This window comes from Oratosquilla oratoria, chromosome 8 (assembly GCF_046742065.1).
Source record: "Oratosquilla oratoria isolate Oo_2021 chromosome 8, ASM4674206v1, whole genome shotgun sequence".
Lineage (NCBI taxonomy): Eukaryota > Metazoa > Arthropoda > Malacostraca > Stomatopoda > Squillidae > Oratosquilla > Oratosquilla oratoria.
In genome coordinates, this window is record NC_134784.1 from 16,646,768 (window position 1) to 16,672,514 (window position 25,747).

General features: G+C 36.8%; 1 protein-coding gene across 4 annotated transcripts in view; it reads right to left on the bottom strand.

The window, feature by feature from the left end:
* Positions 1 to 25,504, bottom strand: part of LOC143027602 (FAS-associated death domain protein-like) — a 69,657-nt gene extending 44,153 nt beyond the window's left edge. For 2 of the 4 annotated variants that reach the window (XM_076188949.1, XM_076188945.1), the window contains exons 1-2: positions 25,375 to 25,504; positions 7,904 to 8,034 (exon numbers count right to left, since the gene is read on the bottom strand). In XM_076188949.1, coding sequence (XP_076045064.1) covers positions 7,904 to 7,942 — 39 coding nt within the window. In that variant the 5' untranslated portion in view covers positions 7,943 to 8,034; positions 25,375 to 25,504. The remainder of the gene's footprint in view (positions 1 to 7,903; positions 8,035 to 25,374) is intronic. The other 2 variants (XM_076188947.1, XM_076188948.1) reach the window with 2 other exon arrangements.
* Positions 25,505 to 25,747: the final 243 nt, after the last annotated feature.

A 25,747-nucleotide genomic window follows, 5' to 3' on the forward strand; every position in this document is an offset into this window, starting at 1 on the left:
TCATTCTTTAACAAAGTTTTGCTACCGTACTTGTAAGAGAGACAGGTCTATAGTTAATAGGGTCTTCCTTGTTTCCCCCTTTATATATTGGTTCTATATTTGCTCTTTTCCAATCTTCTGGAACTTTTCCTTCCTTCAATGAACTGCTTATTAGACTATGTATTTTGTCTGTTAGTTCGTCCCTGCATTCTCTCAAAATCCAGTTTGCCATTTCATCTGGACCATGCAATTTTCTGACATCGAGATTACTCAAGTGATTTATTATTTCATTCTTTGTTACTTCTATTTCTTTCATGGGGGGACTTTCCTCTCCCACTCAACATCTCCAAGTTGTATGTTCTCCCTCGTAAACACTGATTTAAAATGCTCGTTCATAATTTCTGCCATTCCTATTTTCTCTGTGTATTCCATTCCTCCCTGTCATAGTTTCACTAATTCTTGTTTGTTTTTCAGTTTGTTGTTTACAATTCTATAAAATAGTTTGGTTAATCTTTACAATTTCCTATGACATCCTTTATGTATTTTCTCTTTTCTTCTCTGCACACCTGTACATATTCTTTTCTATAATCAATATATTCCATTTTTCGTTTTTTTTTCTTTCCTCCATTTTATCCAAGCTTTATCCCTTTTATCATTTAACTCCCTACATCTTTTGTTGTACCAACATTTTACATATCCTTTTCCTTGTTTTTGTCTTTGAACATACTTGTCCACTCCTTCCTTATAGATTGTCAAAATTTTCCATTTCTCTTCTACTGTTTCCTCTTTGTATATCCTTTCCCAGTCTGCTTTTTGAAAATTGTTTCTCATTTTATCAAAATTTGTTTTTCCATACATAATTCTTCCCATTCTATATTGTTCGTTTTTTATCCCGTATTTTTCTTCATTAAGATCCAGTTCTACTAATATAGGGGTCACTTCTACTTAGTGGTGTCTTATATTCAATCTTGTCCAATGTTTCAGGTTCTGATGTGATTATCTGGTCTAGTCTTGATGGCTCTTCCTCATTTCTATACCTAGTACAGTATAAGTTCTTTTAACCGGCATGAGTGGGACCAAAGACATGCCGGAAAGGGGAAATCCCAGTTACGAGAAGGAATATTTAAAAAATACATTCATTGCCTTTATTCATAGAGTACTTAAATAAAATTCATTCAATGGCTTCACTTTTGTTGTTTATTTATTTACCAGTATATTCATATTTATTTATCTTTATTTATTTTCATGAAATCACGTATGTCTCTTTGTTTAGAATGTTTGTCTCTCTGCATTAAAAATTCATTTTGAAGACAGTGAAGAGACATCACGTCGTGAGTCCCCATGTAGGTGCACTGCTCCGCAAACTTGATAAATGTTGCCAATCCTTTAGCGGCATCCTTCCATGTTACTCTTGGCTCTGGGTCATCTTCCTCTTCACTATCAGCCTCTGTTTCCTTACCATGCTTCTCCTCAATCACTGCCTGAATGATTTCGTCGTCAGTTAGTGTGGGGGTGATAGCTTCGTCATTGTCGACCTCCATCCACTCCTGAAGAGCTTCATCAGTGATGCTAAGCTTAGCACTACCACGCATATCCTTCAACTCAGACATCACTGCCTTGCTTTGCTGTCGGTATGTGTTTATGTGTTGAGAGAGTTGCTAATCAGGCGTCTTATTACAGCGGGCACTGGGCCTGACGGAGCGGCGGGATTTGTGGGAGATGGCGGGAAAGATGCGCGCTACTTCTGGCGGCGGCGGGAGTGGCGCGGGAATTTTAAATTTTATTTTTTCGAATTTTTACATTTTTATACAAAATTGTTATTTCCTCGTGAATAATATGCCGGTTATAAGAAGGAGCCGGATACGAGAATAGCGGATAAAAGAGCTTTTACTGTATTCTCTTGAATCCATTGTGTCAGTGTATGTTCTATAATCATATCAAGTAGTACATTTCTCTATAGGTCATCTCCACCCTTCACTGTCATTTCTACCCAACAGATTTCTTTACAATTAAAGTCATCCATTATAATTATTCTTCCTCCATCTTCCATTATCTTATTTAGTGTTATCCTTGTGTCTTCTAACATATTTTTGTGTTCTCTCTCTTCCCACAAAGCCATTTAGGAGGCACATACTTTACCACAATCTTTCTGCTCTTCTTGTCCCTGTCCTCTATTTCCATCATGATCATTTCCACTCTATTCTTTCCATATGTAACATTTCTCACATTTATATCCTTCTTAGTCAGGAACATAACTCCACCACCTTGTTTCATTCCTTGATACTTCTATCTCTTTCATTGGGGGGACTTTCTCCTCCCATTCGATATCTCTAGGTTGTATGTTCTCCCTTGTAAACACTTTAAAATGCTTGTTTATAATTTCTGCCATTTCTATTTCCTCTGTGTATTCAACTTCTTGTAGTTTCTCTAATTCTTATTTGCTTTTCAGTTTGTTGTTTATAAATCTATAAAATAGTTTTGGTTGATCTTTACATTTTTCTATGACATCTTTTTTGTATTTTCTCTTTTCTTCTCTGCACACTTGTACATATTCATTTCTATAACTAGTATATATTTTCCATTTTTCAGATCTGTCGTTTTCCCATTTTATCCAAGCTTTATCCTTTTGTGTTTTAACTCCCTACATCTTTTGTTGTACCAGCACTTTACATACTCTTTTTCTTGCTTTTGTCTTGGCACATACTTTTCCACTCCTTATCTATAAATTTTTGTCAAAATATTCCATTTCTCTTCTACTGTTGTTTCCTCCTTGTGCATTTTTCCCAGTCAGCTATTTGAAAGGATTCTCTTATTTTATAAAAAAAAAAATTGTGTTTTCATACATCAATCTTTCCTTTCTATATTGTTCATTTTTTCAAGTATTTTTCATTTACTTCCAGTTCAACCAATATATGGTTACTTTTACTTATTGGTGTTTTATATTCGATCTTGTCCACTATTTCGGGTTCTGATGTGATTATCAGGTCCAGTCTTGATGGTTCTTCCTCATTTCTATACCTAGTATTCTCTTGTATCCATTGCGTCATTGTATGTTCTATAATCATATCAAGTAGTACATTTCCCCATAGGTCATCTCCACCCTTCACTGTCGTCTTTTCCCAACAGATTTCTTTACAATTAAAGTCACCCATTATAACTATACTTCCTCCATCTTCCATTATCTTATTTAGTATTATCCTTGTGTCTTCTAACATATTTTTGTGTTCTTTTTCTTCCCACGAAGACATTTTAGGAGGCGCATAAATTACTACAAACTTTCTGCTCTTCCCATCCTTGTCCTCCACTTCCATCATCATCATCTGTACTCTATTCTTCCCATATGTTACATTCCTCACATTTATATCCTTCTTAGTCAGGAACACAACTCCCTTGTTTTACCTCTCTTGTTTCTAATCCAATAATTATATGCACCATATCCTATACTGTTGGGTGGTAGTGGACTTTTCAGTTTTGTCTCTACAATTCCCATTATGTCCGGTTCTTTTTCCTTCTGATAATCATTCAGTTCATTCAATCCTGTTATTAAGCCATCGATATTTGTGTAAGACACTTTTAATTTTTTGCTACTTCCATTGTGTTTTCCGTTTCCCTTCTGTTTTTCTCTGCTATGAACCATTTCCTCACTTTCATATTCACTACCCTCCAATAGAATTTCTCTTTTTCTGACTGTTCTTTTCCTGTTTTTTTCTGTAGCTTCTAGTCTTTTTGTTCTTTCCTCTCTTTCCTCTTTATTCACTTCTCTTTTTATCCATATCTGTTTATATTGATCACTGTCTGCTAGTTTCCCTGTTTTTGTTAAGATATTCTCTGCTGTTGTTTGTGACCTGAATTTAACCTTAATTGGTCTGGTCTTAGCTGTATTGTATTTCTGTAGTCTATATATTTCTTCTATTTCTTTCCCTGTTTCTGATTCATCTTCTTGAACTACTTTTAATATCTTATTTACTTTTTCTTTTCTTCCTTTATTGTTATCGTATTTAGATTATACTTCTCTTCCATCCCTAATATAATTATACATTTCTTTTTATTCGCTAAGACTCTTACTATATTCTCCTTCTCCCTCATCACTTTAATAACTGTGTCCTTAGTTTGTTCTTTCATCTGCTGTTCCATTATACCTCTAAATTCCATTTTATTGTTCTCTTGTACTTTTTTCCAACCACTTACCTCTTTTGTTATGGACTCTTTATTCTCTTTATTACTCCTCTTCAATTCCTCATTCTCATCCTTTACTTCTCTTAACTGTTATTTTAATTGTACTATTTCTTTAGTTAGGTTTTGATTCTCCTTCTTTAGTTCTTCCAGTTTATCAACTCTTTCAGTAATCAACTTTATTTGGTTAACCCCTTCGCTCCAGGCCAAAATCTTGCGGGCAGCATTAGCTGACTGACATGTGATGTTGTGTCATAATACTCGCATAATAAAAAATAAAGTCACCGCTGTATTGCTCGTTTTCTCTTTCACCCGTGAATTTTGATAACCATAGAAAATATGTTGAAGCTAGTTTAGAGAGTATGGGTGTCACGCAGGTACAACTACAAAAAATATAATCAAGACGCCGACATCGGCATCCTCATGACTTGCTCGTCATGACGTCTATTTAGGCGTCATCGTATCGAAGGGGTTAAACTTAGCTTCCCAATTTTCATTAATTTCTTTTAGTTTCTCCTCTAGATTTACTAGTCGGGGGAGGCTGTCATTTCCTCCCTCATTAAATCCATGGAAGCAGTTATCTTCACCTTTCATTGTGCTGCTCTTATCTATATTTCTAATTTTTACATTTTTACTTATTACATCGACTTCACCGCTATCGTCAGGCCGTCTTTTGCTGACATGCTGTCTGACTTCCTGGGCCCTACCTTCCCCTTCCACATTTCCTTCCATTTTCCTCAGTAATCCTTCCCCCTTCTCCTTTTTCTTCACCTTCCCACTACACCATGAGCTTTCCCCTTCCCTATTAATACAACACAGGTACTTCCTTGTTGTGATCCTCGAAATTTGAAGATATCACTGGAGTCCAGACTTCGCTGCCATCCCGACCGACATCTATGTGTGAGTGTGTTGTGTGTGTAATCAAGTCAAGCAGTTGCAAAGTTTCAATCTTGGGACCTCGTATTCAGAGTCCTACCCCATCTTGCCATGATGAGCATCTAAAAATGTGGAGGGGGTATCAGCTGATATCTACAATTTGTATACCTGTTTTACTCAATTCATAACACTACCATCTTGCAAAGTAACTTTTGGACAAGGCTTTCATTTGCTTCACTATTGTAACTATTATGGAACAGATCATTAGTTCCAATGAAGACTCAAATAATCAAATCTAGCAATCGAGAAGCTTCAATCCCGGAACCTCATATTATGAATCCCATCTGCTAACATCTTGTCACTCACAGCATCTAAAAGAATCAAAATCAGATACAAATTTGTATTTTGGGAGAGGGTTATTGACTTAAATCTGTATTTTGTATACATATTTTTCTCAATTCTTAATGCCACCAGATATGCATAGTAGCATTTGAATGAGGCTTTCATTCACTTCACCATTGTAAATATTATGGAACAAATCACTAGTTCCAGTGAAGTTTTTCAAATATTCAAATTCAACAGTTGTGAGGCTTTGATCCCAGGACCTCATATCGAGTCCTATCTATTACCATCTCAAGATGTAAACTGTATAAATGAATTGAACCAGATATGAACTTGTACCCTGGAAGGGAGTATTGACTGATATATACAGTCTATATGCCTATTTACTCAATTCCTAATACAGCCAGCTAGGAATAGTAGCATTTCAATGAGGCTTTCATTCACTTTGCCATTGAAACTATTATGGAACAAATTACTAGTTCCCGTGAAGTTTTTCCAAGCAATCAAATCAAGCAGTTGTGTAGCTATGATCCTGCGACCTCAAACTGAGAGTCCCATCTGCAACTATCTTCCCATAAAGAGCATCTAAAATAATCAAAATTGAACTTGTATCATGGGAGGAGATAACATTGACTGAAATCTACAGTCTCTGTGTCCATTTCACTCAATTCCACATGCCACCAGCTAGGCATGGTAGCACTCGAACGAGGCTTTCATTTGCTTTGCCATTGTAACTATTAAGGAAAAATTGCTACTTGCAGAAGTTTTTCAAGTAATCAAATCAAGCAGCTGTGAAGTTTCAATCCCAGGACTTCATATTGAGAGTTCCACCTGCTACCATCTTGCCATGCAGAGTATAAAAGAATAAAACTAGATACAAATTTTTGTCCCATGAGGGGGTATCAACAGATATCTACAGTCCATATACCCATTTTAATAGATTCCTAATGCAACCAGCTAGGCACAGTAGCTTTTGAATGAGGCTTACATTTGCTTTGCTATAACTATTAGAGGACTTGTCCTAGGTAGGGGGTATCAATTGAAAGCTACAGTCTGTTTGTCCATATTACTCCACTGAATATTTGAAAGTCTTCACTGTGTCAAGTGCATTAATAAGGGCAATGCAGGCAGGATTTGTAGTAATGAGTTTAAATTGGATAAAATTTAGGTTTTCTTAACCACTTCCATACGGTGACGCCTACGTAGGCGTCATGAGGAGCAAGTGGGTACGCGATGATGCCGACGTCGGCGTCTTCATTATACACTATCCGAGTTACGACCTGTGCGACTTACGTCCACCCGTACTTACGACCTCATTCAGCAGATGCCTACATGCACATATTATGAGTTTACTGGTTTACTGGTTAACCTCTTTTTATTAATTATGCCTCGACCAGCGGATACCAACGGATCCCCCATGGTGCCTCACCAGACCTACTGCCTGATCTTTCCCTCGACCGTACACACGAAAGTGTAGATGACGTGCAACCAAAAAGTGGATTTTAATTTTTTTGTTTTTTACATGCATATTTTCTATTTTTTATATTTTGTATCTTTGTGTTAATTTGTATTTTCTGTCTCTAACAAGAATCCTGTGTAATATATTTCTTTCTTTACCCTATCCTATTAATTTATTATTATTAATTTATTATTTAATATAACAATCATAGAGTATTGGATATTTTGCATACACTGAGAATGTTCTACAATGAGGCCACAAACGAAACATTTGAGCTGGATTTACGCTCTGCATCATATGTCCTCGAGTATACACCTCGACTGTATACGGTCCGAGTTACGACCGTTTCGACTTACGACCGGTTGGTCGGAACCGATCTAGGTTGTAACTCGGATAGTGAGTGTATTTATTGTAGTCGTACCTACATAACCTCCATTCTATCTAAACTGGCTTCATCATATTTTCTATGGTTATCAAAATTCACGGGTGAAAGAGAACGAACGATTGAGCACTGACTTTATTTTTTATAATGCGATTATTATGACGCAACATTGCACGTCAAGCAGCTAATGCTGCCAGACGTGCAATGTGCCCCGGAGTGAAGAGGTTAAAGATATTGGCAAAAACAGGTTTATCAAAAGAGTGGTTAATGAATGGAACAGACTTAGTAGCCATGTAGTAAGAGCTGAAACTATTGGTTGTTTAAGAGAAAATTAGATAACTTATGGATGGAGATGATAGGTGGTAATGGACATGGAACTGCTTTGTGTAGGCCTTATGGTCTCTTGCAGTTCCCTCCATTCCTATGATCTTAAGTTTCTTTGAGAGGTTGAAGATCACAGGTATTCAGATTTTACCTGCTGGCCACCCTAGTTGACAGTGATCAGGTGTATGTGGTGCTAAAGGAAATCCACTTCAACAATAATGTTTTGTACAGAATAAAGATAACATATACTGAATTCTATATTCAAGCACAACAGGTGTCAGTACTGATTTGTTAAAAATAAATTGTTTGAATCATAGTCATTATTACTGTTTAGTACAGAATGAGGATAAATATGTAATATTTCATACCTTAGTATTTTTATCATCTGTATTCCCTGCAGCTTCCATTGATAAAAAACAGGAGCCACCCTTCACACTTCAGAATTTCAGCTGGCTAACCACACACTTTATTAGCTTGGAAGACAGCTTTATTGAAAAACCTGTAGTGGACACAGAAAGGAAACTGGTCTTACCATTTATATTCTAACCACACACAAGAGATCAATGATGGGAGTATGCTTGTGGTGGTCCTGCAATCTGGACAGTAGAGCTTCTCATTTTCAAAATCCATCAACCTCCTTACCTCCATCAGCTCCTAAGGGGGTGATACTTTGTCCTTAGACTAGGTCTAAAATCTACATCACTTCAAATGTATTTCTTTTGTCTTTTCCTGCAAGAATTGAAAATTGGCAGCTGTTCCCCTCCTCCTGCTAATTTCAGTTGGTGATAGAAAGTCCAACATTAATACAACACAGACAATAATCAAAGTTTATCTGCCAGGTGCTGTGGGCTTCTAGTCAGTGAAACTCAAGGCATCAATTACAATACTATGGTTATCACAATTATCATCATTATCATTGCTATTACAGTGTTATTATTATCACCACTACTATAGGATGCTTGCTGGCTAAGTGGGTTAGGGTGTCACTACTTGTGACTGAGGTTGAGGTGACTGTGGTTTGGGTATCTGCCTCTGGTGAGTTGGACCAAGGGCATGGTTAATTAAATTCCATTCCACAAAGTCCTCTGTAAGGGGGCACCATCCTAACCTCAAGATGGGGGAGTTTTGCAACATTAACCCCTTCCATACAGTGATGCCTACATAGGCGTCATGAGGAGCAAGTGGGTACACGAGGATGCCGATATCGGCGTCTTGATTATATTTATTGTAGTTGTACCTGCGTGACCCCATACTCTGTAAACTGTCTTCATCATATTTTCTATGGTTATCAAAATTCACGGGTGAGAGAACAAGCAATACAGCGGTGACTTTATTTTTCATAATGCGAGTATTATGACGCAACATCGCACGTCTGGCAGCAAATGCTGCCCGCAAGATTTTGGCCCGGAGTGAAGGGGTTAAACCAAATCATTATTACTGTTATATATACAATATATTATGCACTCAAAGCACATAAACAACTTCAATATATCAAAATGAAAGAGTAGTTAAAAGAAAAGGAAGCCTACTCAACTGTTACCTCAAGTTTCACTGACAGGAAACATGAGACACTATAATGATGCTTAAGCCCTCCCACAGATGCCTCTAAAAACACTGGACTTGTGTGGTGCAGGTGGTAAGCTGCTGTTAATGTTTGAGCATATGTAGCTGTAGTGTTTTTCAGTTGTTGTTGTTGTTGTCATTCTCTAGACCAGTGGTTCCCAAACTTTTTACTGTAATTTTCCCCTGGACCCAGTTCAACCATCCAGATTTCCCCCTTCATGTGTATGAGGGAAAGAGTATTTAAACACACTGTGACTATTTACTAATCTATTTTTCAACTGACTAACATCTCGCCTCTGTCATTTCTTTCACCTACTCCAAACTTCCCAATGCACAATTCATCTCCTATCTTCTTTCCCACTTTAGCATGACAGTTGCTTATTACCGACATGTACTTATGTTTTTCTTGATCCATTACCTGATCTAAATCATTATAGGACTCAATTTCATTGTCTGAACTCTGTGAAGGGACTATTTTTAGAGTACCTTTTACACAGCCTAATCACAATCCAAGCTACCCAGTCTGATAAACTACTGAATTTGACTACATTACCAGCAACCTCTTGGTTTATCAAGAATCCTACTCCACTAGCTCTCTCTTTTTCCTTACCTCTATAGTAGAACAGGTGGAAACCATCTTGTAACTGTATCAGTTTTTCTTCCGCTCATTGAACTTCACTCAGTCCCATGATGTCCCACTTGATGTTATCTAGTTCTTCCATTAAAATATCCAACTTGTGGTCTTCTTAAAGGATTCTTGCATTGCAAGTATACAGTAGATCTTCATTTTCTTCATGCTATTTAATGACCAAGATTTGGGTCTGCTTGGACAGTGCTTACTCACATTCAGTGGCACATATTATCACATTTAGATTTGAATTCATGTACTGTTTGAGGTTGGACTATATCACCTTCTAAGCTATTTCACACATTTATACACCTATAGGGAAAACTGTATTTCTTCGCATCATTTCAACATGTGGTCTTTCTTAATCTACTCCCACGACCTCTTAAAGCCCTCCCATCTTCAATCAAGATCTCTTCTGTCAATGTAATCTATCCCCTTTAGTGACCTGAATACTGTAATCATATCTCTTTCTCTTCAATCTTTCAAAGTTGGCACTAGTACTTTTAGTCTTTCCTCACATGGTTTATCTGCCAGGCTGAGGACCAGTTTGGTTACTGCCCTTTGTATTCTCTCAATCTTGCTTATATCCTTCACTCTGTGTGGGGACCATACTACTGATCCAACCATACAGAGGGGTGCCTCTTTAATCTTCTACAATAGTCTGTATGTCTCTCCCACAATCCTGCTGATATGTTTGTTATGTGACAGGTTGTTTTTTTTATCAACACTCCCAAGTCTTTCTCCTCTTTTGCTTTTGTAATGGTTTCACTTCCCAAGGAATAGTTTTAGGATGGTCTTTTGCCAATATTGCCCATTTCCAGTATTTTGCATTTTCTGCTATTGAGCTTCATTTCCCATTCTCCTGATTTATGCATCATTTGCAAACGTGTTGGTATCGCTTGTTGTTCCTTCCATCACATCACTGATGACAAAAAAACTTTTTAGTGCAGGAACTGAACCTTGTGGAATTCTGCTCATTACTACTCTCCAGCTTGACCTCTTATCCTTTACTATTGTCCTCATGTATATTTCCTTCACAAAGTCTTTAATCCATTCTAGTAGTTTGCCACTCAGTCATCCATGCTCCAATTTCCACTTAAGTTGATTGTGTGGTACTTTATCAAATACCTTCTCTAGGTTGAGGTACATGCAGTCCACCCACCTCTCTCTCCATTGCAGCGCATCAATCACTCTCAAGTAGAAACTTAAAGGTCAACTGAGAAGGTTTTGGAGTTCTTTGTTTTTTGTTATTTCATGTATGAAAATATAACTTAGATGAAGTGAAGTTAGAACACTAAAATGCACATTTCTAGCATTTTATAGTCTTGATTTTATCCATATAGCATGATCTTAAAAGTGCCTGATAGCAGACTAACTTTTCAATGTCATAGTTACATTTTTAGTTATTGTCATAGTTACATTAGGGCACACTGATGATGTAACAACTGCTGTTTGCATTCTTCAACATGACAAGCATGCAATATGAAAGTGACTTCACATTGAGTGAAGATTTATCAGATTTGGATGCCCTTTCATGTTCCAATGTGGGTACGGTACAAGGATACATGTATGGACCAATTCAGATATCCAAACGAAACTCAACTGACAAAGAACATGTAGAGAGCAAGGAATCCTCAGAAAATGAACAACCAGAATGTGCAGGAAATAAGGACTGGTAAATTCGTCAGACTGTATTACTACATGCATGCTTTACATACATAAATGCACACCACCACTCACAAGAAGACCTGAAAAATGGAAAATATATACTGGTTATAGAAATGAATATGTACAAAAGTGCAGAGAGGAAAAAAGAAAATATGAAAAAGATGTTATAGAAAAGTGTAAAGATCAACCAAAACTATTCTACAGATTTGTAAACAATAAACTGAAAAACAAACAAGACTTGGAGAAATTAAGACAAGGAGGAGTTGAATACACTGAGGAAATGGAAATGGCAGAAATTATGGACAAACATTTTAAATCAGTGTTTACAAGGGAAAATATACAACCTGAAGAGATTGAGTGGAAAGAAAAAGTCCCCCCTATGGAAGAAATAGAAGTAACAAAGAATGAAATATTGACACACTTGGGCAATTTTGATGTCAGAAAATCGCATGGGCCAGATGAAATAGCAAACTGGATTCTGAAAGAATGCAGGAATGAACTGGCAGACAAAATACATAGCATAATAAGCAGTTCCTTAAAAGAAGGGAAAGTTCCAGAAGATTGGAAAAAAGCAAATATAGTACCTATATATAAAGGAGGAAATAAAGAAGAACCTACCAACTATAGACCAGTCTCTCTAACAAGTACAATAGCAAAAATTTGTGAAAGAATTATCAAAAGTAGATGGGTAAAATACTTGGAAAAAAACAACGTACTAAATCCAAGACAATTTGGATTCAGACAAAGACGATCATGTGTCACCAATTTAATATGTTTCTATTCAAGGCTAATAGATATAATACAAGAAAGAGATGGATGGGCTGATTGTGCATTTCTAGACCTAAAAAAAGCTTTTGACAAAGTACCACATAAGAAGTTGCTTAAGAAATTAGAATATGAAGGAGGAATACAAGGTAAATTGCTAAATTGGATGGAAGACTTTTTGCAAGAAAGAAAAATGAGAGTAGTGATAAGAGATCAGCACTCAACATGGAATGAAGTAATAAGCGGTGTCCCGCAGGGAACAGTTCTGGCCCCAATAATGTTTGCTATATATATTAATGATATGGAAGAAGGAATTGAAAGCTATATGAGCTTCTTTGCAGATGATGCAAAACTACTGAAAAGAGTGAAAACTGAAGAAGATTGTGAATCACTACAGAGAGATCTAAATAAAGTACAAGAATGGAGTAGGAAGTGGGAGATGGAGTTCAATACAAAAAAGTGTAGTATAATGGAATTTGGAAAAAGCAAAAACAGAATAACAGGATCATATAATTTGGGAGAAGAAGGAATAAAAAAAGTAGAAAATGAGAAGGACCTGGGAGTCATTGTTATGAATAATATGTCACCTGAGAAACATATAAATAAGATTTTTGGAGAAATTTATAATTTAATAAGAACAATCAAAGTGGCATTTACATACCTGGATGAAGAAATGGTGAGGAAAATCCTAATCACCCTGATAAGACCAAGATTGGAATATGCAGCAACGATATGGTCACCAAGTACAAAAAAATGTATAAAAAAACTTGAAAGAATACAAAGAGCAATCACAAAACTGGCACCAACACTCTCAAAACTATCATATGAAGAGAGACTACAAAAACTTAAACTACAGACACTAGAGCAAAGAAGAGAGAGAGGAGATTTGATAGCTATTTACAGAATCATGAAAGGCATAGAAATTACTGATAGAGAGAATCTGATAAAATGGGATGACAGAAATACAAGAGGACACGGAAAGAAAATAAAAAAAGACAGCTATAGAAGAGATTTGAAAAAGAACAGCTTTCCACACAGAGTAATAGACAGTTGGAACAAGTTAGATGAGAAAGTGGTGTGTGCAAAAACAATACATGAATTTAAAAATAGTTTAGATAAAATGAGATATGAAGACGGGACCCCACGAGCATAGCTCCCCTTCCCGTAAAATACAACTAGGTAAATACAACTAGGTAAATACACACACACACACACAACAGTCAAAGTGACAGCAAAGATTGGAACTCCAGAAAAAACATAAATTTTCATGGATATCAACGATGAGGGAATACCTTTTGGTATTTATAGGAAAGGGGAAAGCTCCTGGTGTAGTGGGAAGGCAATGAAAAAGGAGAAGGGGAGGGACTAGTAAGGAAAATGAAAGGAAATGAGGAAGGGAAGACTGGGTCCAGGAGGCCAGGCACCTTGTAAACAAATGAAGGCCAGATGATTTTGGTGAAGAAGAAGGGATTAGCAAAAATGTAAAGATTAGAAATATAGATAAGAGCAGCACAATAGAAGGTGAAGATAATAATTTCCATGGATTTAACCCCTTCCATACTGTGCCGCATACGTAGGCAGCATGAGGAGCAAGTGGATATGCGAGGCTGCCATATCGGCGTCTTGATAATATTTATTGTAGTTGCCCCTGCATAATGACATACTCTCTAAACTGTCTTCATCACATTTTCTATGGTCATCAAAATTCACGGGTGAAAGAGAGAATGATCGATATAAGCGGTGACTATATTTTATGATGCGAGTATTATTACGACACATTGTACGTCTGGCAGATAATGCTGCCCGCGAGAGTTTGGCCCGGAGTGAAGAGGTTAATGAGGGGGGATATCAACCTCCCCCTATTAGCAAGACTAGAGGAAAAACTTGAGAAAATGACCGAACATTGGGAGAATAGGTTCGGTCAACTTACACAGATTGCGCAGAGAGTTGAAAAATTGGAAAAACTAGAGGTGAACAAAAACCTAACTAAAGAAATAGAAGAATTAAAAGGATAGTTAAAAGAAGTAAAAGATGAGAATGAGGAATTAAAGAGGAATAATAAAGAGAATAAAGAGTCAATAGCAAAAGAAGCACAGGGTTGGAAGAAAATCCAAGAGAACAACAAAATTGTATTTAATGATATAGTGACACAGCAGATGAAAGACCAAAATAAAGACACAGTTATTAAAGTGATGAGGGAGGAGAATATAGTAAGAGACTTAGCAGATAAAAAGAAGTGTATAACTATATTAAGGATGGAAATTAAGTATAATCTAAATAGGACTATAAGAATAAAGGAGGAAAAGGAAAAAGTAAATAATATATTAGAAGTAGTTCAAGAAGACAAACCTGAAATAGGAAAACAAATTGAAGAAATTTATAGGCTTGGGAAATATAATACAGATAAGACCAGGGCTGTGGAGTTGGAACACAAAACCTCCGACCCCGACCCCTCTATTTCTGGCACCACCAACTCTGACTCCGACTCTGATTCCTCTTCATGTAATTAACTGATTGTGGCCTACATATTTTATAAAGCCTATACAACACACATACACTCCAATCTTGAGTAGACTTATATCATTATAACTAGTTTATATCAAAGAATAAATATATATGTTATGGTGTGGCTTTCCTATGTTTGACCTCTTCATTTATAAGTGAAGTAGAGAATTTTTTTTTGAAAGGATATTGAAGAAAATTCAGTAGAAAAAAAAGAATCTATAATGTAAGACATTTGGCATAATATATACAGGTAAACGTCGACTTACGATGGCCACGACTTACGATTGTTCGACTTTACGATGACGACGACGACGATATGATAATTTAACCCCTTCCATACGGTGCCGCACACGTAGGCGTCATGAGGAGCAAGTGGATTCGCGACAGTGCCATATCGGCATCTTGATTATATTTATTGTAGTCACCCCTGTGTTTTTACATTCTCTCAAATGTGCCCTACATCCCATTCTCTGTGGTTTTCAAAATTCGCGGGTGAAAGAGAGAACGATCGATATAAGCGGTGACTATATTTTATGATGCGAGTATTATTACGTCACGTCGTACGGCTGGCATTGGCTGCTGCCCGCGAGATTTAAGTTCCGTACTGAAAATACATATCATAATGTTTGAATATGGTAAAAAGGATAAAAATAATTAAATAAACTACTGTACATGTTTAATAGGCTATATTAAGTATCTCTGGTGGTTAATATACAGGTAGGCTAGGTACAGTGACCACGGAACAGAGTGGGGATCGACTTACGATGAGATCGTCTTACGATGGCTCTATCGAAACCTAATGCCATCGTAAGTCGATGTTTACCTGTATCTGCAAATAAGTGATAGGTACATTTCAAAAACAAAAATACTGTACTTTATAACAAAGGTTGAAATATAACCTTTGTAAAGGATATACAAACCTAATAATAAAAAAATATAATGGAAGATTTTTTTTTTAATATATAGTTTTGCAAATACAAAATACAAAAAAAAAAAAAAAAAAAATTATAAAAGAAGTTTAGGCAAATTTCTTGAAAGGAAACAGTAACTATAGAGAAAATAAACCTTACTGATACGAGTATGGTACAAATAGAGTGTTACAGCTGAACATGTATGATACTGAAAGGTAGTATCATACATACTTTTTGGGTATCATTATCCTTCATATGTTTTCATACTTTCTTTTGTCTTAATGTACTGAAATTACTGACACAAGTAACTCTTGGTTTAACTACATACTGGTACTGCTATGTTATTGAGATGGACATCACTCTGGTTCTGGAATCGATCTTATCGATACAAGTACAAAACAAGATACAGCTGAACATGTTTGAAACATGAAACTTTTTTTTTTTAACTTTAAATATCCTTATTTCAATAATTCATTGTTAAAAAGTACAGAGGCGAAAAAGAAGGAGAAAGGAAAGAGTACAGGTAAACGTCGACTTACGATGGCATTAGGTTTCGATAGATCCATCATAAGACGATTTCATCGTAAGTCGATCCCCAATTTGTGTATCACTCTGTTCCGTGGTCACTGTACCTAGCCTACCTGTATATTAACCACCAGAGATACTGAATATAGCCTATTAAACATGTACAGTAGTTTATTTAATTATTTTTATCCTTTTTGCCATATTCAAACACTATAATATGTATTATCAGTACGAACTTAAATCTCGCGGGCAGCAGCCAATGCCAGCCGTACGACGTGTCGTAATAATACTCGCATCATAAAATATAGTCACCGCTTATATTGATCGTTCTCTCTTTCACCCGCGAATTTTGAAAACCACAGAGAATGGAATTCAGGGCACATTTGAGAGAATGTAAAAACACAGGGGCGACTACAATAAATATAATCAAGACGCCGATATGGCAGCGTCGCGAATCCACTTGCTCCTCATGACGCCTACGTGTGCGGCACCGTATGGAAGGGGTTAAATATATCATATCGTCGTCGTCGTCGTCATCGTAAAGTCGAAAAATCGTAAGTCGCGGCCATCGTAAGTCGACGTTTACCTGTATTATTGCTATAGTCTACAGTTGAAATCATAATTATCCTACTGTTTGGCAACACAGCAGTGGGAGAAACCACCAAACTGATGGAGTGATGGAAACGATGCATATGAAACTTGACAGAAATATTACAGCTCCCGTGACTGTGTGTCAACAGAGGGTGTAAAATTGAGGTGTTTAATTTATTCAAGTAATACTTTGGATGTTTATTGGTCTATGTATAAGTTAGCCATTGTTGCACAAAGACATTTTGGGGGTTTAGTGGAATGACCACGAAGATAAGACGATGAGATTCATTACATTTTATAAAATTATATTTTTCTTAAATAATCTACTTATAAGGAGTGTGTACTGCATATAACTCTAACGAAGGCCTTATAAAGTGTAAATTTAACTGGAAGCGGAGTCGGAGTCGGTATATTTTTACCGACTCCAACTCCAGTGACACCGTAATTGCTTCCAACTCTGACTCCACGACTCTGACTCCACAGCCCTGGATAAGACCAGACCAATTAAGGTTAAATTCAGCTCACAAATGACAGTAGAGAATATCTTAGCAAAAACAGGGAAACTAGTAGACAGTGAGCAACATAAAAAGGTATAGATAAAAAGACAAATGAATAAAGAGGAAAGAGAGGATGAGAAATCCAAAAGACTAGAAGCTAAGGAAAAAAACGAGAAAAGAACAGAGAGAGAAAAACAGAAATTCTATTGGAGAGTAGTGAATATGAAAGTGAGGAAATGGTTCATAGCAGAAAAAACGGAAGGGAAACAGAAAACACGATGGAAGTAGCAGAAGATTAAGTGTCTTACACATATATTGATGGATTAATAACAGGCTTGAACGAACTGAATGAGTACCTGAAGGAAAAAGAACCGGACATAATGGGAATTGTAGAGACAAAATTGAAAGGTCCACTAACACCCAACAGTGTAGGACATGGAGCATATAATTGTTGGATTAGAAACAGAGGTAAAACAAGGGGGTGGAGTTATGTTCCTGACTAAGGATATAAATGTGAGGAATGTCACATATGGAAAGAATAGTGTAGAGATGATTACAATGGAAGTGGAGGACAAGGATAAGAAGAGCTGAAAGTTTGTAGTAAATTATGTGTCTCCTAAAATGTCTTCGTGGGAAGAGAGAGAACACAAAAATATGTTAGAAGACACAAGGATATCACTAAGATAATGGAAGATGGAGGACAAATAATTATAATGAGTGACTTTAATTGTAAAGAAATCTGCTGGGAAGAGATGACAGTGAAGGGTGGAGATGACCTATGGGGAAATGTGCTACTTGATATGATTTTTGAACATACAATGACACAATGGATACAAGAGAATACTAGGTATAGAAATGAGGAAGAACCATCGAGACTGGCTCTAATAATCACATCAGAACCCGAAATAGTGGACAAGATCGAATATAAAACACCATTAAGTAAAAGTGACTACATATTGGTTGAAATGGAACTAAATGAAGAAAAACACATGAAAAAAAATGAACAATATAGAAAGGGAAGACTGATGCATGAAAAAACAAACTCTGACAAAATGAAAGAATTCTTTCAAAAAGCTGACTGGGAAAGAATACACAAGGAGAAAACAACAGTAGAAGAGGAATGGAATATTTTGACAAAAAAATTATAAAGGAGGGGAAAAGTATGTGCCAAGACAAAAGCAAGAAAAAGGATATGTAAAGTGCTGGTACAACAAAAGATGTAGGGAGTTAAAAGACAAAAGGGATAAAGCTTGGATAAAATGGAAAAAAAAAAAACTGAAAAATGGAAAATATATACTAGTTATAGAAATGCATATGTACAAGAGCGCGGAGAAGAAAAGATAAAATACGAAAAAGATGTCATAGAAAAATGTCAAGATCAACCAAAACTATTTTACAGATTTGTAAACAACAAACTGAAAACCAAACAAGAATTAGAGAAACTACGACAAGGAGGAGTTGAATACATAGAGGAAATAGAAATGGCAGAGTTTATGAATAAGGATTTTAAATCGGTGTTTACAAGGAAGAACATACAACCCAGAGATATTGAATGGGAGGAGAGAGTTCCCCCTATGAAAGAGATAGAAGTATCAAGAAATGAAATAATGAAACACTTGAGTAATCTCAATGTCAGAAAATTGCATGGACCAGATGAAATGGCAAACTGGATTTTGAAAGAATGCAGGAATGAACTCACAGACAAAATATATAGCCTAATAAACAGTTCATTGAAAGAGAGAAAAGTTCCAGAAGATTGGAAAAGAGCAAATATAGTACCTATATATAAAGGGGGAAACAAAGAAGACCTTACTAACTATAGACCGGTCTCCCTTACAAGTATGATAGCTAAAATCTGTGAAAGAATGATCAAAACTAGATGGGTAAGGCATTTGGAAAAAAACAATGTACTAAATCCAAGACAATTTGGATTTAGACAAGGATGATCATGCGTCATAAACTTAAAGTGTTTCTATTCAAGGCTAATAGATGTAATACAAGAAAGAGATGGAGGGGCTGATTGTTCATTTCTAGACCTGAAAAAAGCTTTTGATAAGGTGCCACATAAGAAGTTGCTTAAGAAATTAGAAACTGCAGGAGGAATATAGGACAAACTACTGCAGTGGATGGAAGACTTCTTGCATGAAAGAAAAATGCGAGTGGTGATGAGAGACAAACACTAATTGGGATGAAGTGATAAGTGGTGTTCCACAAGGAACAGTTTTGGCCCCAATAATGTTTGTTGTATATATATTAATGATTTGGATAAAGGAACTGAAAGTTATATGAGCTTCTTTGCGAATGATGCAAAATTGTTGAAAAAAGTGAACAAAGAAGAAGATTGTGAGTCACTACAGAGTGATCTCAATAAATTATGGGAATGGAGTAGGAAGTGGGAGATGTAATTCCTCTTTACAAGGGAAAAGGGGACAAGTGTGAATGTAGTAATTTCAGAGGGATTAGCCTGTTGAGTGTAATAGGGAAGGCTTATGGGAGAATCTTAATTGAGAGGATTAGGAGAGGAACAGAAGGAGTAATTGGTGAGGAACAGTGTGGATTTAGGACGGGTAGAGGTTGTGTAGATCAGATCTTTGTGGTAAGACAGATATGTGAGAAAGCTATAGGAAAGGGGAAGGATGTTTTTTGGGCTTTTATGGATCTGGAAAAGGCTTATGATAGGGTAGACAGAAAGGCACTGTGGGAGGTTATGCAGATTTATGGGATAGGAGGAAAGCTTTTGGGAGCTGTCAAGAGTTTTTATGCGAGTAGTAGAGCATGTGTTAGGATTGGAAATGGAGAGAGTGAGTGGTTTGAAGTAAAGGTGGGACTTCGTCAAGGATGCGTTTTGTCGCCCTGGCTGTTCAACTTATACATGGATGGGGTGGTGCGAGAGGTGAATGCTAGGGTAGTGAGTCAGGGATTGGAGATGGTTAAAGAAAATGGAGAAAAGTGGGAGGTGAGCCAGCTGTTGTTTGCGGACGACACTGCGCTTGTGGCAGTGTCAGAGGAGGGATTGAGGAAGCTGGTGGCAGAGTTTGGGAGAGTATGTGATAGAAGAAAGCTAAAGATAAATGTGGGTAAAAGTAAGGTGATGAGATGTACAAGGGGTGAAAGTGGCAGTAGACTGGAAGTGAACATAAAGGGAGAGCGACTGGAGGAAGTGGATAGTTTTAGATACTTGGGTGCAAGTGTAGCAGGAAAAGGTGGAGTGAAGGTGGAGGTAGAATGTAGATTGAGAGAAGCGAGTAAATGCCTTGGTGGTTTAAAGAGTGTAATGAGAAATAGACATTTGGGAATGGATGCGAAGAGGAGACTGTATGAAGGAGTGATTGTGCCAACAGTACTGTATGGGGCAGAAACGTGGAACATAAGAGAAGAAGAGAGAAGGAGTTTGAATGTGTTTGAGATGAGGTGTCTGAGAAGTATGGTGGGGGTTACGAGGCTAGATAGAGTGAGAAATGAGGAGGTGAGGAGGAGAACAGGGGTGAAAAAGGATTTGGGAGAGAGGGTTGATGAAAGAATATTAGGATGGTTTGGACACATGGAAAGAATGAGTGAAGAAAGACTAGTAAAAGAGGTATGGAAGGCAGATGTGGAGGGAGTGAACATGAAGGGACGTCCTAGGATGAGGTGGATGGATGGGGTGAAGGGGGCTTTGGGGAAGAGGGGAATGTCTGTTGAGGAAGGAAGGGAGAGGACGGAAGACAGAGGTGAGTGGAGAATGGTTGTATATGGATGATGTTGTGACTGCATGAGGAGGAATGGGCGGGGGGGGTGGGGTAGTGTGTGTGAGTAAATTTTGACGCAGCCCGAAGGGATTTCTCCCCGTCCTCTCCTTATATGCAAAGGGGGACGGAGAGGGGGGGTCGCCGATTAAATGAAGCGGCCTTGCTGTGGATGTACTGTGTCTTGCGACACTGCTTCTGACCCAGGGCGGTGGGCAGGGTGCAGGGATGACCCGTCATCCAGGAGGTGCTCAGATGAGAGGAAGGGTGGGAGGGGTGTGGAGTGTATTTAGGGATGAAATGGGTGGGAGTGTTTTTATGCCTTTCCCTTTTTGGCTACCTCCCTTGGAAGGGGGAAAAAGCCTTGGTATATGTATGTATGTAAGAAGTGTAGTATAATGGAATTTGGAAGAAGCAAAAAAAGAATAGTGGGATCATATAAATTGGGAGAGGAAGAAATAAAAAAAGTAGAAAATGAGAAGGACCTGGGAGTCATTATTATGAATAATATGTCACCTGAGAAGCATATAAAAAAAAAATTGGAGAAACTTATAATTTAATACGAACAATCAAAGTGGCTTTTACATACCTAGATGAAGAAATGGTGTAGAAAATACTAGTTACCTTGAGAAGACCAAGATTGGAGTATGCAGCAACGATGTGGTCACCAAGTACAAAAAAATGTATAACAAAACTTGAAAGAATACAAAGAGCAATTACAAAACTAGCACCAACACTCTCAGAACTATCATATGAAGAGAGACTAACAAAGTTTGAACTAAAGACATTAGAACAAAGAAGAGAGAGAGGAGACTTGATAACTATTTATAGAATCATGAAAGGCATAGAAACTATTGGTAGAGAAGATCTAATAAAATGGGATAGTAGAAATACAAGAGGACACGGAAAGAAAATCAAGTAAAACAGTTATAGAAGGGACCTGAAAAAGAACAGCTTTCCCCACAGAGTAATAGACATCTGGAACAAGTTGGACAAAAAAGTGGTGTGCAAAAACAATTCATGAATTTAAAAACAGTTTAGATAAAATGAGCTATGAAGACGGGACACCACGAGCATAGGTCCCCTTCCCATAAAATACAACTAGGTAAATACACACGACAGTTGAAGTGACAGCGAAGATTGGAATCCAGGAAAAACTACAATATTCGTGGATCTCAACAACAAGGGAGTACCCATGTTGTATTAGTAGAGAAGAAGAAAGCTCATGGTGTAGTAGGAAGGTGAAGAAAAAGGAGAAGGGGAGAGATTACTGAGGAAAATGGAAGGAAATGAGGAAGGGGACGAATGGGCCCCAGAAGTCAGAAGGAATGTCAACAAGAGATGTGCAGACAATAGAGAATTCTTTCAAAAAGCAGACTGGGAAAGGATGCACAAGGAGAAAACAACAGAAGAGAAATGGAAAATCTTGACAAAAATTCATAAGGGAAAGGAAAAGTATGTTCCAAGACAAAAACAAGAAAAAGGATATGTAAAGTGGTGGTACAACAAAAGATGTAGGGAGTTAAAAGACAAAAGGGATAAAGCTTGGATAAAATGGAAAAAAAGACAAAAAACTTGAAAAATGGAAAATATATACTAGTTATAGAAATGAATATGTACAAGTTTACAGAGAAGAAAAGAGAAAATACAAAAAAGATGTCGTAGAAAAATGTAAAGATCAACCAAAACTATTTTATAGATTTGTAAACAACAAACTGAAAAATAAACAAAAGTTAGTGAAACTATGACAAGGAGGAGTTGAATACACTGAGGAAATAGAAATGGCAGAAATTATGAACAAGCATTTTAAATCAGTGTTTACGAGGGAAAACATACAACTTAGAGATGTTGAGTGGGAGAAAGTCCCCCCCTATGAAAAAGATAGAAGTAACACGGAAAGAAATAATGAATCACTCGAGTAACCTTGACGTCAGAAAATCGCATGGACCAGATGAAATGGCAAACTGGATTTTGAGAGAATGCAGGAATCAACTAACAGACAAAATACACAGACGATTATCTCTAAATTGACAATAGTTGCCATGGCAACATGATAGGTGTTAGTAAGAATAGTATAAAAAGAAGGTCTTACATTGTTCGTGACATGCTCAGGTGATTTATTGACCCATAAAACCTTCACATGACAAGTTGCATGTCAATTGGGCCAAGAGTTTGGATTTTACAGATGATTATTCCTAAATTAACAATAGTTGCCATGGCAACATGAAAGGTGTTAGTAAGAATAGTACAGAAGGAAGGTCCTACATTGTTTTTGACATGCTCAGGGGATTTGTTGACCCATAAAACCTTCATATGCCAAGTTGCATGTCAATTGGGCCAGGGGTTTGGATTTCACAGATGATCATCTCTAAATTGACAATAATTGCCATGGCAACATGATAGGTGTTAGTAAGCTCAGATAATTTATTGACCCATAAAACCTTCATATGCCAAGTTACACATCAATTGCCCCAGGGGTTTGGATTTTATGGATATTATCTCTAAATTGACAATAGTTGCCAAGGCATTATGATAGGTGTTAGAAAGAATAGTATAAATGGAAGGTCCTGTATTGTTTTTTATATGCTCAGATGATTTGTTGACCCATAAAACCTTCATATGCCAAGTTGCATGTCAATTGGGTCAGGGGTTTGGTCTTTTGGATTTTATGGATGATTATCTCTAAATTGACAATAGTTGCCATGGCAACATGAAAGGTGTTAGTAAGAATAGTATAAAAGGAGGGTCCTGCATTGTTTTTGACAAGCTCAGATGATTTGTTGACCCATAAAACCTCCATATATCAAGTTGCATGTCAAGTGGGCCAGGGGTTTGGATTTTATGGATGATTATCTCTAAACTGACAATTGTTACCATGGCAATGTGATAGGTGTTTGTAAGAATAGTATAAAAGGAAGGTCCTCCATTGTTTTTGACATGCTGAAATGATTTGTTGACCCATAAAACCTTCATAGGCCAAGTTGCATGTCAATTGGGTCAGGGGTTTGGATTCTATGGATGATTATCTCTAAATTGACAATAATTGCCATGGCAACATGATAGGTGTTAGTAAGGATAGTATAAAAGGAGGGTCCTGCATTGTTTTTGACAAGCTCAGATGATTTGTTGACCCATAAAACCTCCATATATCAAGTTGCATGTCAAGTGGGCCAGGGGTTTGGATTTTATGGATGATTATCTCTAAACTGACAATTGTTACCATGGCAATGTGATAGGTGTTTGTAAGAATAGTATAAAAGGAAGGTCCTCCATTGTTTTTGACATGCTGAAATGATTTGTTGACCCATAAAACCTTCATAGGCCAAGTTGCATGTCAATTGGGCCAGGGGTTTGGATTCTATGAATGATTATCTCTAAATTGACAATAATTGTCATGGCAACATGATAGGTGTTAGTAAGAATAGTATAAAAGGAAGGTCCTGCATTGTTTTTGACATGCTGAGATGATTTGTTGACCCATAAAACCTTCACATGCCAAGTTGCATGTCAACTGGGTCAGGGGTTTGGATTGTACTGATGTTCATCTCTAAATTGACAATTTCATCATTGCCATTAAAAGGCAAATTTGGTGTGATGGAGATGTTCCACACTGATTTTGACATGCTCAGGTAATTTGTTGATCCATACAATCCATGTAATCCAAATTTTAACAAAATTGGACCAGTGGTTTAGATTCTAAGTGCATTTCTTTACCAAAATCTTTGCAAATTACCACCCTTGATTCTAATATTTTGTTTGGTAGTCTAGCCAAAAAATCGGAATAAAAAAATAATTTAAAAAATCGTATCTCCGTTATTTTTCAAGCTATTTAAAAAAAATTAAAATTATTTTGTTTCTAATGAAATTGTCTTTCATATGCAACAAGAATTTAAGGGATATATATTTATATATTTTTTTTTTATTTTGTGCCCGAACCTATATCATGTACCCTATGTTTGTGAATTGAATTTTGATTGCCATTTCTCCACCCAGGTAACTTTGTAGAGATCCCATTCTCACACTATTTTGACATCTACAAACAAGACTTTCCCCTCCACCCATTCATTACTGCTCAGCTATAAATGGGAGTACAATCAACAGGGGTCGCAGTACTGATCCTAGTTACATAAGAAAGTGGGTGTGACTAAATAAAGGCATCAAAGCATTTATTACTAGTGTTTAGTGTGACATGTTAGGTCACGTGTTATAGGTAACTGTTGTCTATTACTCTAACTCTTAACCTAACGAGTATTAGTAAGAGAATATCATTGATTGTCCATGACGTTGGGAACAAGTTCAAGTTGTAACCGTATATCTTAAGTATAAACATGAACAATGAAAACGGAGACTACGAAGAAAATCACTTGCTGACATATAATGATAACGAACTAAATATTTCTTTGGGTTAAAATAATGGAAGTATATTCGCATATTGTTTTATTCAAGTATGGCCACACCTACCGCTTCGAAGGAATCACTAGCGATCCAAGAACTAAGGTTTGTTATTATTAAGATTAGTAACATGAACATAACAATGTGTACATGCGCAATTGGGGCTCTCATCTTTTAAAGTAATTTCATTGAATAGGAGTGTGGAGGGGAGTGGAATACGTAGGGAATGGAATAGGTGGGAGTGGTTTCTATGCCTTTTTCTTTTTGGCTACTCCCCGTGTAGGGGGGTAAAAGCCTTAAGTATTATAAACTATATGTATATATGTACATTGGATAGAGTATTCTTTACTGGTTTAAAGCAAATTTGAAATAGTAATACTTTTAAGATAACTTTGAGTAATCAACAGTGACTTTGGATTTTAATTGATAAGATTTGGATTAT